This window comes from Loxodonta africana, chromosome X (genome assembly GCF_030014295.1).
Source record: "Loxodonta africana isolate mLoxAfr1 chromosome X, mLoxAfr1.hap2, whole genome shotgun sequence".
In the NCBI taxonomy this organism is placed as follows: Eukaryota; Metazoa; Chordata; class Mammalia; order Proboscidea; family Elephantidae; genus Loxodonta; species Loxodonta africana.
In genome coordinates this window covers 82,516,277-82,532,001 of record NC_087369.1, presented here as the reverse complement: position 1 = coordinate 82,532,001, position 15,725 = coordinate 82,516,277, and the positions used below count along the sequence as shown (strand labels likewise).

Genomic DNA, 15,725 nt, shown 5'->3' with positions numbered 1-15,725 from the left:
GAAAGTAGGTGGCCCCAGGCAGTACCTCAAATCCATCCAAAAAGCCAGACTACCAGTAAAAGTAAATATAAGAAACAGTATAATTGCATATTTCTTCTCTTAAATGATCTAAAAATCAATTGTATAAAACAGTATTTTTATAATTGTATTGATGGCTTATAGCATATAAAAACATAATGTATTTGACAATAATAGCACAAAGGAAGCACAAAGGAAGTAGATGGGTGCAAAGGTATACTGAAGTAAATAAATGATACCAGATGGTAAATTGAATCCAAAGGAACAAATGAGGAGAACCAGAAAGAGTAAATGAGAGGGTTACTATAACAAACTCTATAAATATGTGATTGCTCTCCTTTCTTCTCTCAACTTCTTTAAAAGACATAAGTAATAATTATAAAAATGTACTGTTGAATTTGTAACATGTGTAACAGTAATAGCACGGAAAAGGAGAAGTGAAAAGAGCTATATAGGAATAATATTTCTATATTTCACCAGAATTAAGTTAGTATAAATCTGAAGTAGATTCTGCAAGTTAAGATCTGTATTATAAGACCTAGAAAATAACTTTAAGAATAGTGAAAAAATAAATCAGAATATTCACTTACTGCAAAACAAAGCTGTAAAGGAACAGAGGGAACAAAAGACATGAGGCATATAGAAAACAAGCAAAATAACAGATATAAATCCAACTATATCAATAATAACATTAAATGTAAGAAGATTAAACAATCTAATCAAAAGGCACAGATTGTCAGATTGTGTAAAAATACAAGATCCAACTACATGGTATCTATAAAAAACCAAACCAAACCCATTGCCATCGAGTCGGTTCCAACTTACAGCGACCCTATAAGACAGAGTAGAACCACCCCGTAGAGTTTTCAGGGAGCAGCTGGTGGATGCAAACTGCCAGCCTTTTGGTTAGCAACTGAGTTCTTAACCACTGTGTCACCATGGTGCATACAGGAGACACGTTTTAGAATCAGAGGTATAAATTGGTTGGAAGTAAAAGGATTGATATTTATATATCACGCATACAGTGACCATAAGAAAGTTGCAGTGGCTCTAATAATCTCAGGTAAAAAAGACTTTAAAACAAATCTTACTAGACTTACGGGACAACTCAGTTGATTGGCATAACATAGTTTATAAAGTTTACGTTCTACATCCTAGTTTGCTGAGTAGTGTCTGGGGTCTTAAAAGCTTGCGAGTGGCCAACTAAGATACAACTGTTGGTCTCTACTTGTCTGGAGCAAAAGAGAAAGAAGGAAACTGAAGACTCAAAGAAGCAAGTACTGTACAGGACTAATAGCCCACACAAACCATGTCCTCACCTATCCTGAGACCACTGGGGAGTTCTGCCAGACATTTAAAGAATAAGATAATTAATACAAATTCATCACAAACATTTACAAAAAATAAAAGAGGAGGCAGTACTTGCAACTTTATTCTATGAGGCCAGCATTACCTAGCCGGGGCAATTAGGCAAGAAAAAGAAATAAAAGGCGTTAGATAAAGCAAGAAGTAAAACTATCTCTATTTGCAGATGACATGATCTTATATAAAGAAAATCATTTAAAAAAAAACTAGAACTAACAAATGAGTTCCATAAGGTAGCAGGGTATAAGATCAATATAAAAAAATTAGTTGTATTTCTACACACTAGCAGTGAACAATCCAAAAGTGAAAATAATTCCTATTACCATAGCGTCAAAAAGAATAAAATAGGAATAAATTTAACAAAAGAAGTACAAGACTGTATACTGAAAACCACAAAAAATTTCATTCAAATAAGAAGATCTAAATAAATGGAAAGACATTCCATGGTTATGGATCAAAAGCCTTAATATTGCTAAGCTAGGAACTGATGATTGAATTTAAAAAAGGTGGTATATCCATACAATGAAATATTTTCCAGCAATAAAAAGGAATGAAGTCCTGATAATGCTATAACATGGATGAACCTTGAAAACAATGCCAAGTGAAAGAAGCCAGACACAAAAGGCCACATTTTGTGTGACTCCATTTTTATGAAATGTCCAGTAGCGCGAATCTATAGAGACAGAAAGTCGATTCATGGTTGCCTAAGGTGAGGAGGAAAAAGAGATTGGGGGAAAATGGGAATTGACTGCTAATCAGCACGAGGTTTCTTTTTGGAGTGATATCCAAAACCTACTGCCGTTGAGTCGATTCCAACTCATAGCGACCCTATAGGACAGAGTGGAACTGCCCCATAGAGTTTCCAAGAAACGCCTGGCGGATTTGAACTGCCGACCTCTTGGTTAGTAGCCATAGCACTTAACCACTATGCCACCAGGGTTTCCTGGAGTGATATAAGTGTTAAAAAATTGTGGTGATGGTTGCACACATTGAATTGTATGGTACATGAAATAAAGTTTTTAAAAAATAAGGGAGATAAAGGCTTAATATTAAACAGGTGAGTTCAGGTCAGTCCTCAGTGAGGTAGAGTACTAACCAGCCCCTTTTCTGGAGCCCTGCGTATTTTAGAATGTTTTGTATAACACTTTGGCCTAACCCAGCCCTACCTAATTTCACAGGTATTCACTTCTGCACCCTCTGTTCTACAAGCAATGTCTTGGCTCTACAGAAGGGAAAGAATCCAGAGGTCCTGTAGCTTTGCTCTTGGCTCAATAGCCAGGTCCCACTGCCATAGTTAAAAACCCAACGAAACCAAACCCAGTGCCATCGAGTCGATTCCGACTCATAGCGACCCTATAGGACAGAGTAGAACTGCCCCATAGAGTTTCCAAGCAGCGCCTGGTGGATTCAAACTGCCGACCCTTTGGTTAGCAGCTGTAGCACTTAACCACTACGCCACCAGGGTTTCCGCTATAGTTAAGGGAGTTGTTTAAAATCATTCAGCAGATAGAACATCTGCTGTTCAGTACTGTTTAATACCATTCAGAATACTATGTGGGATACTTAGATATGGTCCTTCCCTGCACACTCGGGTACATAAGAGCAAGAAAGAAAGAGTCTATGAAAGCACAGAATAGGTGATTAATAACAGCATCACAGAGTAGATGACATTTCAGCTGGAACTTGCAAGATTGGTAGGATTTCAAGATGTGGAGAGGAGGGGAATGCCATTTCAACAGCAGGAATAGCATGAGTAAAGGGACAGATGGTAGAAATGTGTGGCATTTATGTGATATAGTGATTAGTTAGGTGTGACACAAGTCTTAGAGATTGACAAGACCAATTTCACACTTTCTGCCTTTTCTCAGCCTCTGCTCACTTTGGCATGCAAAGGTGACAAGATTATAAAGCTGATGTCCAGTATCACGCTCATCTTTTTTTCCTCTCTAAGAGGTTAAGATTATTACGGCTATAAGAAAGATCCTTGTCCTGCTCCTCCTGCCCTGTGCTATGGTTGCCATTTTAGCAGAGCCATGGATCAGGAGGAGTTTGTAATTGGTTGATACTGATCATACTGATCATTTTAGGTCTGAAGTTTCACAGTTCTTTGATTTAAATTATCTGTCAATAGGTCAAAGATTTAAATCTAAAAAGTAGAACCATAAAAGTACTAGAAACATGGGATAAAACTTACGTAAAAGTTTCTGAGAAGAAAAATATACTGTATACAAGATAACTGTTTAAACAAACTAGGGAAACTACTTCCAACACATGAGATACAAAAGGGTAATTTTCTTAATTTCATTAAAATATCAATAACAGAAAGGCCAGCAATTCAGTAGAAATTGAGTTGAAAAGAACTCCAAACTAAACTAGAAGAAGGCTCTGTTTCTTACTCATTAGCGAGATCAAAGATCAAAAACTTCTATTATCGCCTGTGTTGGCAATAGTGTAGGGAAACAGTGGTCAATGTTGGTTGGCACCTGTTTGCAGAGAAACTTGGTGATAATTATCAAAATTTAATGTACATGTGCTGAGGTGTTTAGGGGAAAATGTACAGGTAATCTACAACTTTGAAAAGTATCAAAAAATAAGGTGGATTTATGAATGGGTAAAGGGATAGATAGATATATGAGAAACAAAATATAAAAAAAAATGTTAATGGTGGAATCCAGGTGGTTATAGATTAAATTGTATCCCCCAAAATATGTGTTGGAATCCTAACCCTTATACCTGGTGGACGTAATCTTGTTTGAAAATAGGGCTTTCTTTGTTACGTTAATTACATTGTACCTGAGTAGGGTGAGTTCTAAATCTAATTACTTCTGAGTTCCAAAAAGAACAGATTAGACACAGGCACATAGACACGGGGAAGACAGTAGCTATCTGACTACAGAGGCAAATGAACCTATAAGTCCAGGAACTCCAAGGGCTGCCAGCTACTAGAAGCTGAAGTGGACAAAGAAGGACCTGCCCCCTACAGTCACACCCTGAATTTGGACTTAAAGCCTCCTGAACTGTGAGAGGATAAATTTCTGTTCTTTAAAGCCACCTGCTTGTGGTAATTGTATTACAGCAGAACTAGGAAACTGAGACATGGGTGTTGGCTGTAAAATTCTTTTATCTGTTCTGGTTTTTTTTTTTTTTTGATATATATCATAATAAAATGTTGGAAAAAATAATATGTGTAAGTCTTTTGATGTGACAATTGTATTTCTAGTAATTTCCTCTGATGATATACTACCACATATGTACAAAGATGTATAGACACAGAAACTCACAGCAGCATTGATTATAGTCACAAAGGGTTAGATGCAACCCAAGTGTCTTTTAACAGGGAACTGGTTACAGGAACAGCCCTTCAGTGGAATGTTATGTAACAGTTTAAAAAAAATGAGGCAGATAAATATTTGAAATTATCTCCAAGTTGTATATGAAAAAAGCAAGGTGTAGTATAACACACTACCCTTTTTCTAAAGAAAGGGGGTTACTATACATATACTTACATATGCATAATATATCTCTGAAAGGATACGGAGGAAACTGGTAACAGTGGTTTCCTCTGGAGAAGAGAACTAGCAGGAGTAGAGCATGACGTGATTCGGGGTGGGAGGAAGACTCACTGTATACCTTTTGGTACAGTTTGAATTTTTTTGGTGCAAGTGACTTATTTGTTCTAAGAATTGTTTCTGGACTGGAATGAGTGTCACGCAAGAACGTTAAGGGGGAGTTCATTTGAAAGCTGACATTAAGAAACATTTGACAGCTGCTTTCCATCATGTTTCTAAGAGTGTCAGAGAAATCTTTCCATTCCCAAGTCCTCTTAAAGAAGCTTTACTACCTAGATCTAATTGCTGTAGGTTCTGCTCATTTCTTAGCAAACCGGAAACTCTTCGCCTTGTCTGGGTATAATACAACTGTATAGCTGGCACATGTAGTCATTTCCAGAAAGCCAACATACTTATTTTTATGACAACTGTGAATATAAACATTTTGTTTTAATAAAATAGTTTTGGCCAGGAAAAATGTGAGAGGCTTAAAATTTTAGTTTCTCCAGCTCCCTGGTCTTCACTTCTTTCTCCTGTTTATAGGCTGGAAAAGAAAAATAAACTTCCTGATTTTTCAATACTGAAATGGTTTCTAGTTTGGAATCAAGTGTCCTAAACAAAGGCTTTAGATAATATGTTAAAAACAAAGGCTTTAGATAATATGTACATAGTAATACTTATTGTTGCAATAGAGATGTTTTAAAATTTAATTGCTTAATACAACTTCCAGTAAACCAGTTGCCATTAAGTCATCTCCAACTCCTGGTGGATCCCATATGTGTCAGAGTAGAACTGTGCTCCACAGGGTTTTCAGTGGCTGATTTTCAGAAGTGGATCGCCAGAACTTTCTTCCAAGATGCCTCTGGGTAGGCTTGAACCTCCAACCTTTCAATTAGCAGCTGAGCATGTTAAATTTGCACCACCCAGGGACTCCTAATAAAGCTTACACCGGTAAAAAGTTTCAGTGCTCAGGATTTGGTAAAATTTTATAGATTATTTTTATAATTTTATAAATTATTTTCACGTTCTGCCTTGTTTAATGAATTTTCTTTTTTATATAACTTTTTAAATTTTAAAAATAATACGTGTTCATTGTTGAATACTATAAAATTACAAAGACGTGCAAAACACAATAAAGCTACCTTCAATCTTACCATTAGAGATAACTACCGTTAAAATCTTGGTATATATTTTTCTAGTCCTTTTTTTCTGCGTGTGTGCTTAGAGAAAGAGTTTTTAAACAAACAGACCATAGGGTACACATTAAGATGGCAGTATAGCTTCTTGCGGAACCCCCGGTGGCGTAGTGGTTAAGTGCTGTGGCTGCGAACCAAAGGGTCAGCAGTGCGAATCTGCCAGGTGCTCCTTGGAAACTCTATGGGGCAATTCTACTCTGTCCTATAGGGTCGCTATGAGTTGGAATCGACTTCACAGCACTGGGTTTGTTTTTGTTTTTGTTTTTTTTTTGGTTTTATAGCTTCTTGCTTAGGCCCTCAGTCTCTGAAGTGAAACAGAAGTCAACGGTCAACTGAGTCTTGGCTCCACTATTTATTAGTTATAATATTTAGAGAGACAAATATTTAGCCTCTGTAAACCTCATGGAGAAAACAGGTTTCCACTCCTTCGGGTTGTTGCAAAAATTAAATAAATAATGCATTCAGAGCATTCCCTGTGTAAGGTATAAGTGTTTTTGTATAGGTTACATTTAGAATAGCTATAATTTTTAATCCAAAAAAACATGGTTTTCTACCTAAAATCATAATTTTTAATCTATTTCTTGCTTAATGTTTAGACTCCCTCCAACTCTGTTTTGAAATATCACTTTTTCTTTTTCCAGGTGCCCAGATTTGTACATTTAAGTACATTATAAATTAGTTACCTGTAGAATCAGAATTCTGAGACTCTGAACTAAAACCTAGAAATAACAGTTAAAATTCCTCCACATTAAAATATGCTGATATCTCACTTAGTTGGAGACTACCTTAGGACTAAATTGTGGTTTTATTTTTATGGTTTAGGAATCCAAATGCCTTCCACTGTTCCTAAGGAGGAGTAAGTGTACTTAGGAGTAGTAAGGTCAGTTGGTTACTATGGCTGCGTATAAAGCTTATAGTGATAACTGACCAGCTCTATATCCTTATTCCCTTTTTCTTCAGGCCTCCATATCATCCACAGCCTAGATGAAGTCAACTTCATACAGAACCTTGTGTTTTACATTGAAGCTGCATATAAAACTGCTGTAAGTTCTCATTTTGGAATGGATTTTAAACATATGATGTTCTTGTGTTTAAGACTACGTTAAAACTGTTAATGCTACCCTTCATAGTAAAGCAATCTAAAAGGCTTCTGGCAGAAGCTGTCTTCAACCTCTTTCTTTGCTAGTATCAGTCATCCTTTGTTCCCTTCTCCCCAAGGGGATTACGGAGCCAAAAGGGTTAAGGTGCTGTGCTTTCATTCCTGACATATTCTATGATATCTCATGGTATGTATTTGGCAACCTGGGGCTAAATGGTGATCTTATTTTAATAGTTTAACAACATCTTATACAGGGACAAAATGATTAGGAGTATTATGAACCAGTTAGCTACTTAGAAATGAAACTTAGGCATATTTTTCTATTTGTAAGCATTGATTCAGAGCTTACTGTACAAAAAGGTTACTTTTTCTTAAAACTACCATATAAAGTAGGTTTCTATTAAATCATAATATATTTAACATCTTCTCTATAAAATGATATGTTAGACACTTAAACGAATAATTTCTTTTGCAAGGATCGGCAGAAAGCTGGTTCCTATGAGTGGAGGTTAAAGATGTCCCAAGTGTCCAACTTTTCCAAGCTGCTGTAGCACTCCATCATCTCTAACATCAACTACTCCCTATCCTGTCAGCGCTCTCCCTCCCGTCTTTGGGTTCCTTAATTAGCTGCAGTGTCTCACAGAACTAAATGGCTCATGCGGTTGGGGAGGCTGGCAAGTCCTAAATTCATGGGTCAGGCATAGGCTTCTCCCTGGCTCTCAGTCTCTGCCCAAATGCACTTAGCTTTCTTGCTCCGTGGTCCAGAAAGCCCACTGCCCCATCTCCTGCCATTCTTTCCTGCCGGCCTCTCCTTCCTTGGTGGTGGTAGACTCTTCTCTTTCTTGCCTTTGGGGTGGCTCATTTCAAGCCCAGCGGGATGGCAAAACTGAGCAGTCCCTTCGGTGGGCCACAATTACCCTATCGTACAGTCCCACCCAGTCACCTGGGTGGTAGTTACAAGACCGTGGCTTGAAAGGCCACACAAAAAGGTAATCAATCTCAAAGTAACACTGTACAGGAATATGTATTTTCTCCTTCACTTTAACATAGGCATTTGTTTGTTTTTTGCTGTTGTTCATTGAAGTTTTATTTATAATTGTCCAAACTGGAAACAACCCAAATATCCTTCGACAGGTAAATGGATAAACAAATTGTGTTATATCCATACAATGGGATACCACCCAGCAAGAAAAAGAAACGAACTATTGATACATGCAACAACATGGATGAATCTCAAAGGCATGCTTAGTGAAAGAAGCCAGATAAAAAATGTACATACTGTATGATACCACTAAGATAAAATTCTATAAATGTATAATGACAGGAAACAGATCAGTAGTTTCCTCGTGACAAGGATGGAGGGGGTATGAGAAAACTTTGGGGAGTGATGAAAATGTTCATTATATTGATTGGGTGATGGTTTCACGGGTGTAAATATATATTAAAATACAGTTTAAATATGTACAGATTTTGTACATCAGTTACAAAAAATAGAGATCAGTTCCTACAATAAACATAAAAAATTATTATTTGTGGAATAAATAAATGTCATAACTCATTCCAGGACAGTACTGGAGACATACTACCAGAGTTCTCTGATAGCTCCTTTGCTTCCATTTCTTAACTAACCAGCCTTCTCCTTTACAACCAATACATTATTTTTTTTTAAGTGGATAATTACCTTTTAAAATGATTTAAGTAAAAAGAAAACATCTCAGTTATTTACTCATAGTTACCAGTTCTGATGCTCTTCATTCCTTTGTGTAGATTCAGGTTTCCATCAGTATCATTTTCCTTTTGCCTGAATAATTTCCTTTAACATTTCTTGTAGTACAGGTTTGCTGGTGATAAATTCTTTCAGCTTTTATGTGACTGAAAAAGTTTTATTTTACCTGCATTTTTTAAAGATGTTTACACTGGGTATCGAATTTTATGTTGGTGGGTTTTTCTTTTTCTCTCAGTACTTTAAAGATATTGCCTTTTCACTTGCATTGTTTCTGACATGAAATTTATTGTCACCCTTGTCTTTGTTCCTCTGTACATATGTGCCTTTTCCCACTGGCTGCTTTAGGAATTTTCTTTTGATTACTGACTTAAGCAATTTGATTATGATGGCCCTTGGTGTAGCTTTCTTCGTGTTTTTAGTACTTGGAATTTATTTAGCTTCATGTATCTATGAATTTGTAGTTTTCGTGAAAAGCTTTCAGCGATTATTTTTTTCCTATCTTTTTTCTGTTGCCCACCCCCTTCCTCTTTTCTGGATTTACTTTGGGATAATTTCTATTGCTGTTCCTTCAAGTTCACTAATCTTTTCATTTGCAGTGCCTACTTTCTTTGTCATTAATCCCACCCAGTATATTTTTCATCTCAGACATAGTTTCACACTAGAAGTTTTTTTTTTATTGCACTTTAGGTGAAGGTTTACAGAACAAACTAGTTTCTCATTAAACAGTCAATACACACATTGTTCTTAACAACCCCACGATATGTCAACACTCTCCCTCCTCAACCTTGGGTTCCCTATTACCAGCTTTCCTGTTCCCTCCTGCCTTCTAGTCCCTGCCCCTGGGCTGATGTGCCTCTTTAGTCTCATTTTGTTTTATGGGCCCTGTCCAACCTTTGGCTGAAGGGTGAACCTCAGGAATGGCTTCATTACTGAGCTGAAAAGGGTGTCTGGGGACCATACTCTCAGGGTTTCTCCAGCCTGTCAGGCCAGCAAGTCTGGTCTTTCTTTTTGAGTTAGAATTTTTTTCTACATTTTTCTCCAGCTCTGTCCAGGACCCTCTATTATGATCCTTGTCAGAGCAGTCAGTGATGGTAGCAGGGCACCATCTAGTTGTACTGAACTCAGTCTGGTGGAGGCCGTGGTAGACGTGGTCCGTTAGTCCTTTGGACTAATCTTTCCCTTGTATCTTTAGTTTACTTCAGTCTTCCTTGCTCCCAAAGGGGTAAGACCAGTGGAGTATCCTAGATGGCCGCTTACAGGCTTTTAAGACCCCAGATGCTACTCACCAAAGTAGAATGTGGAACATTTTCTTTATAAACTGTGTTATGCCAGTTGAGCTAGATATTCCCGAGACCATGGTCTCCACAGCCCTTGGCCCAGCAATTCGGTCCCTCAGGGAGTTTGGATGTGTCTATGGAGCTTCCATGACCTTGCCTTGTATAGGTTGTGCTGGCTTCCCCAGTATTGTTTACTGTCTTACCCCTCACCAAAGTTACCACTTATCTATTGTCTATTTGATTTTCCATCCCCACCCTCATAACCATCAAAGATTGTTTCTTTTTGTGTGTAAACCTTTTCATGAGTTTTTACAGTAATAGTCTCATACAATATTTGCCCTTTCGTGATTGACTTATTTCACTCAGCATGATGTCCTCCAGGTTCATACATGTTATGAGATGCTTCACAGATTCATTGTTGTTATTTCTTGTTGCGTAATACTCCATTATGTGTATGGACCACAGTTTGATATTCCATTCATCTGTTGATGGGCATCTAGGTTGTTTCCATCTTTTTGCTATTGTGAACAATGCTGCAGTGAACATGGGCATGCATATGTCTAGTCATGTGATGGCTTTTATTTCTCTTGGATATATTCCTAGGAGTGGGATTGTTGGATCATATGGTATTTCTATTTCTAACTTTCTAAGGAAGCACCATATCGCTTTCCAAAATGGTTGTATCATTTTGCATTCCCACCAGCAGTGCATAAGAGTTCCAATCTCCCTGCAGCCTCTCCAATATTTGTTATTTCCTGTTTTTTTTATTTGTGCCAGTAATGCCAGGGTGAGATGGTATCTCATAGTGGTTTGATTTGCATTTTCTCTAATGGCTAGTCATCGGGAGCATTTCCTCATGTGTCTGTTGGCTCGAATGTCTTCTTTGGTGAAGTGTCTGTTCATTTCCTTTGCTCATTTTTTAATTGGATTATTTGTCTTTTTGTTGTAAAGGTGTTGGATTTTCTTGTAGATTTTAGAGATTAGACCTTTGTCTGATTTGTAATAGCCAAAAACTTCTCTCCAGTCTGTAGGTTCTTTTCTAACTCTTTTGGTGAAGTCTTTTGATGAGCATAAGTGTTTAATTTTTAGAAGATCCCAGTTACCTTGCTTATCTTCTAGAGTTTGTGTGTTATTGGTTGTGGTTTGTATCCTGTTAATGCCATGTATGAGGACCTCTAGTGTTTGTCCTATTTTTTCTTCTATGAACTTCATAGTTTTTGGCTTTATATTTTGAGTTAGTTTTTGTATATGGCGTGAAGTATGGGTCCTGCTTCACTTTTTGCAGATGGACATCCAGTTTTGCCAGCACTATTTGTTAAAAAGACTGTCTTTTCCCCATTTGATGGACTTTGGACTTTGGACTTCTCGAAGATCAGATGACCATAGGTGGATGGATTTACATCTGGGTTCTCAATTCTGTTCCGTCAGTCAATATATCTGTCATTGTACCAGCACCAGGCATGTTTTGACTACTGCAGCTGTACAGTAGGTCCTGAGGTCAGGTAGTGCGAGTCCTCCTACTTTATTCTTCTTCTTCAGTAGTGCTTTGCTTATCCAGGGCTTCTTCCCTTTCCATATAAAGTTAATGATAAGTTTTTCCATCTCTTTAAAAAATGTTGTTGGTATTTGGATCGGGATTGCATTGTGTTCGTAAATATCTTTGAGTAGAATTGTCATTTTCACAATGTTGAGTCTACCTATCCATGAACGTGGTATGTTTTTCCATTTATGTAGGTCTGTTTTGGTTTCATGCAGTAGTGTTTTGTAATTGTCTTTGTATAGGTCTTTTACATTCCCGGTTAGATTTATTCCTAAGTATTTAATTTTTTACGGGATATTATAAATGGTATTGTTTTCCTGATTTCCTTTTTATCGTTCTCTCTATTGGTGTATAGGAATCCAACTGATTTTTATATGTTTGTCTTGTATCCTGCTACTCTGTTAAATCTTTCTATTAGTTCCAGTAGTTTTCTGGTACAGTATTTTGGGTATCATATATCATCCGGAAATAGGGACAGTTTAATTTCTTCATTACCAATTTGGATGCCCTTTATTTCTTTTTCTTGCCTTATTTTTTATTGCTCTAGCTAGTACTTCAGCACAATGTTAAATACGAGTGGTGATAAAGGGCATCCTTGTCTTTTTCCTGTTCTCAAGGGGAATGTTTTCAGCCCCTCTCTATTAAGAATGATGTCGGCTGTTGGTTTTGCATAGATGCCCTTTATTATGTTGAGAAATTTCCCTTCCGTAGCTATTTTATTGAGAGTTTTTATCAGGGATTGGTGTTGGACTTTGTCAAATGCCTTTTCTGCATTGATTGAGATGATCGTGTGATTCTTTTCTTTCCTTTTATTTATGGGGTTGATTACATTGATTGATTTTCTAATGTTGAACCATTCTTGCATACCTGGGATGAATCCTGCTTAGTCATGGTGTACTATTTTTTTGATATGATGCTGAATTCTATTGGCTAAAATTTTGTTGAGAATTTTTGCATCTATATTCATGAACGATATTAGTCTGTAATTTTCTTTTTTGTGGTGTCTTTGCCTCCTTTTGGTAATCAGGGTTATGCTGGCTTCATAGAATAAATTTGGAAGTATCGCTTCCTTTTCTATGGTCTGAAATAGTTTGAGTAGTACTGGTGTAAGCTCTTCTCTGAATGTTTGGTAGAATTCTGCAGTGAAGTCATCCGGGCCTGGGCTTTTTTTTTTTTTTTTATTGGGAGTTTTTTTATTACCTTGTCAGTCTCTTCTCTTGTTATGGGTCTGTTCAGATTTTCAACATCATTTTATGTTAGTTTGTCTAGAAGTTTGATTTGGGTCTTTTTTATATCTTCTATGTGCCTACTTTTTGAACATATGGAATATAGTTATGATAAATATTTTAATATCCTTGTATACTTATTCTCACATCTGTGTCAGTTCCAGGTTCATTTTAATTGATTGATTTTTCTTCTCATTATGGACTGTGTTTTCCATTTTCTTTGCATACCTGGTAATGTTTGACTGGCTGCCAGGCATTGTGAATTTTACCTTCTCGGGGCCTGGGTATTTTTTTATTGCTATTCTCAAGCTTTGTTCTGGAACCCAAAGAAGTTACCCAGAAACAGTCTGATCCTTTATTGCTTTTAAGATATGTTAGGCAGGTTGCGAGTCATGTTTAGTCTTGGTCTAATTATTCCTCACTATTTATGCAAGACCTTTCTGAGTACTCTGCCTAATAGCCCATAAATTATGAGGTTTTCTAGTCTGGCTGATTGGAATAGGCACTATTTTTAGTCCTGTGTGAGCACCAAGTATTTTTTCCTCTAGTTATTTTGGGTGTTCTTTCCCTAGCCTCCAATTATTTCCTTACATGCACGTACTGATCACTGTTCTGCTGAATACTTGAGGGGAATCCTCTGCATATCTCTGGGATCTCTGTCTGTATACCTCTGTCTTCTCCATTACTGTGTTCTACAAACTATGGGTACTTTGGTCTTCCTGTATTCTCAGCTTTATCTTGTCAACTAGGGGAATCTGCCAGGCTTTCTGGGTTTCCCTCTTTACACTGTTGTCTGGAAACTCACAACAGTAAGCTGGGGCAATCATAGAGCTCACCCTGTTTGTATCCCCTCTCTCAGGGATCTCTATCCTTCATTGCATAATGCCCAGTGTATTAAACACTGCAGTTTCATACATCTTGCCCAGTATTTTTAGTTGTTTCAGGTGGGAGAGTAAAACCAGTCCCTGTACTCCATATTTGCCAGAAGTGTAAGTCTAACATAGGTACTTTTTACGCGAACAGACATTGTTTGTTGACTGGTTGCTTTTCCTTCTGATACCATAGGTCTGCAGTGGCCTGGGGCTCTTTGATGTCGGGGTCCTCTGACCTTCATTGCAGTCAAGGGTTGCATCAATAGAAATAATGATATCCGTGCCTTCTCACACTCTAATCTTTGCCTCACAATCTAAGGTCCAGCTGGGGAAGGGGGCATGTGAGGTCATATGAGGACAACCACAAAATAAGTATGGTTTGCTTTCCTGAAGCTGCTTTTTAACTTAGTGATTTAACATGAAAAGTAATTTAAGATAGATAACTGAAATGAATATAGATGTATGTGTGTACGTGTACATGTATTTCAAAGCTCTGTTCACTGAGAGGGCCTAGAAACAACAATACCTCAATAACAGTGAGCATACGCCATGCACAGGTCTTGATTTCTAACTATCACTCTCTAATAAAAGGAACCAGGGCTCCTTGTATAAGCAATTGATTTCAGGGTTGGGACAGGGATAATACAAGGTGAGCCTGGAGCATGCTTTGCAGCCAGAAAGTCAGGAACTGCCCAAAAAAAGATGGGGGGCTGCAGTGCAATCGATTACATAATATGGCCCTTCTAGCCATGGTTTTTGTGACTCACACACAATAATTGGGTGATAGTATGCAAACTGGGGTAATTGTCGCCCATCCCAGAGGCAGGAAAGAGAGCATCCCACCATCACCAAGGAAGAACAGCCAGGAGCAGAGGGTGCATTCTTTGTACTTCTGAGATCCCTGCACTGAGAAGCTCCTAGACCCAGGGGACAGCGAGCTGTAACCCTGAAGACGATGAGAAGCGGTGGCAGAGAAATGGCAGGAGAGACCAGCGAGAGACTGCGCAGCGGGCTTCCCAGCCCACAGAGCAAGAAAGCTGAGTGTCTTTGGGCTAAGGCTTACTGGTGCAGCAAGGTGAGGTGTGCCTGGGCGCTGATTGTCAGGGACTAAAAGAGCTTTGCAACACTTGCCTGAGTAGGGCAGAGGCCTAGGGCCAGTGAGAGGTGTGCCTGCGAGCACAGCTGAGAGGAGGCTATCCTGATGGAAGAGCTGTATCCTGAGTGTCCCTGAACCTGAATTGTAACTTGTTACTTCCCTAAAACCCCATAATTGTGAATATTGTCTGTGAGTTCTGTGTGGCCATTGCAGTGAGTTACTGAACCTAGCACAGAAGTAGAGAGTGCCATGGGGTGGGGGGTGGTTGGTATCAGACTTGGTAAAGATGGCGAAAAGAGGAGGCATGTCTGACCTCTGCCTCACAGGAATCAGCCTCGTGCTGTCGATCTTGTCTCTCCTTCCCCCTTGTGAAGTTAGAGGAGGTCAGACACCAACTCCACATCTTTTTTTTTACAGGAATTTATCAAAAGGGCACAGGAGTCAACCTGAAAGAACTCCCAATGGTCAAATATTTGTGCAACAAAATAAATAATTATAGTATTTTGTTATAACCCAGAGAATAAACTAAATATCCGTGAGTTCATACTGATATAAATAAATAAATAGATAGATAAATAAATAAATAAATAAATAAATGGGGAAGAAGGGATAGTTTTCCTTTGCAGAAGAAATCTAATTAATAACTCTAAAAGGTATAAGGGAAATTACCATAAAACAGCCCTGAAGAACTGAAACTAACCCCTGAGGTCATGTCTTAGTCATCTAGTGCTGCTGTAACAGAAATACCACAAGTGGATGGCT

At 38.0% G+C, this 15,725-nt stretch overlaps 1 protein-coding gene across 7 annotated transcripts in view; it reads left to right on the top strand.

The window, feature by feature from the left end:
* Positions 1 to 15,725, top strand: part of PHKA1 (phosphorylase kinase regulatory subunit alpha 1) — a 201,148-nt gene that overhangs the window by 19,699 nt on the left and 165,724 nt on the right. For 6 of the 7 annotated variants that reach the window (XM_003412723.4, XM_010592713.3, XM_003412722.4 and 3 more), the window contains exon 5: positions 7,088 to 7,170. In XM_003412723.4, coding sequence (XP_003412771.1) covers positions 7,088 to 7,170 — 83 coding nt within the window. Of the gene's footprint in view, positions 1 to 7,087; positions 7,171 to 14,220; positions 14,943 to 15,725 lie in introns of those variants that run through there. The other variant, XM_064278563.1, reaches the window with a different exon arrangement.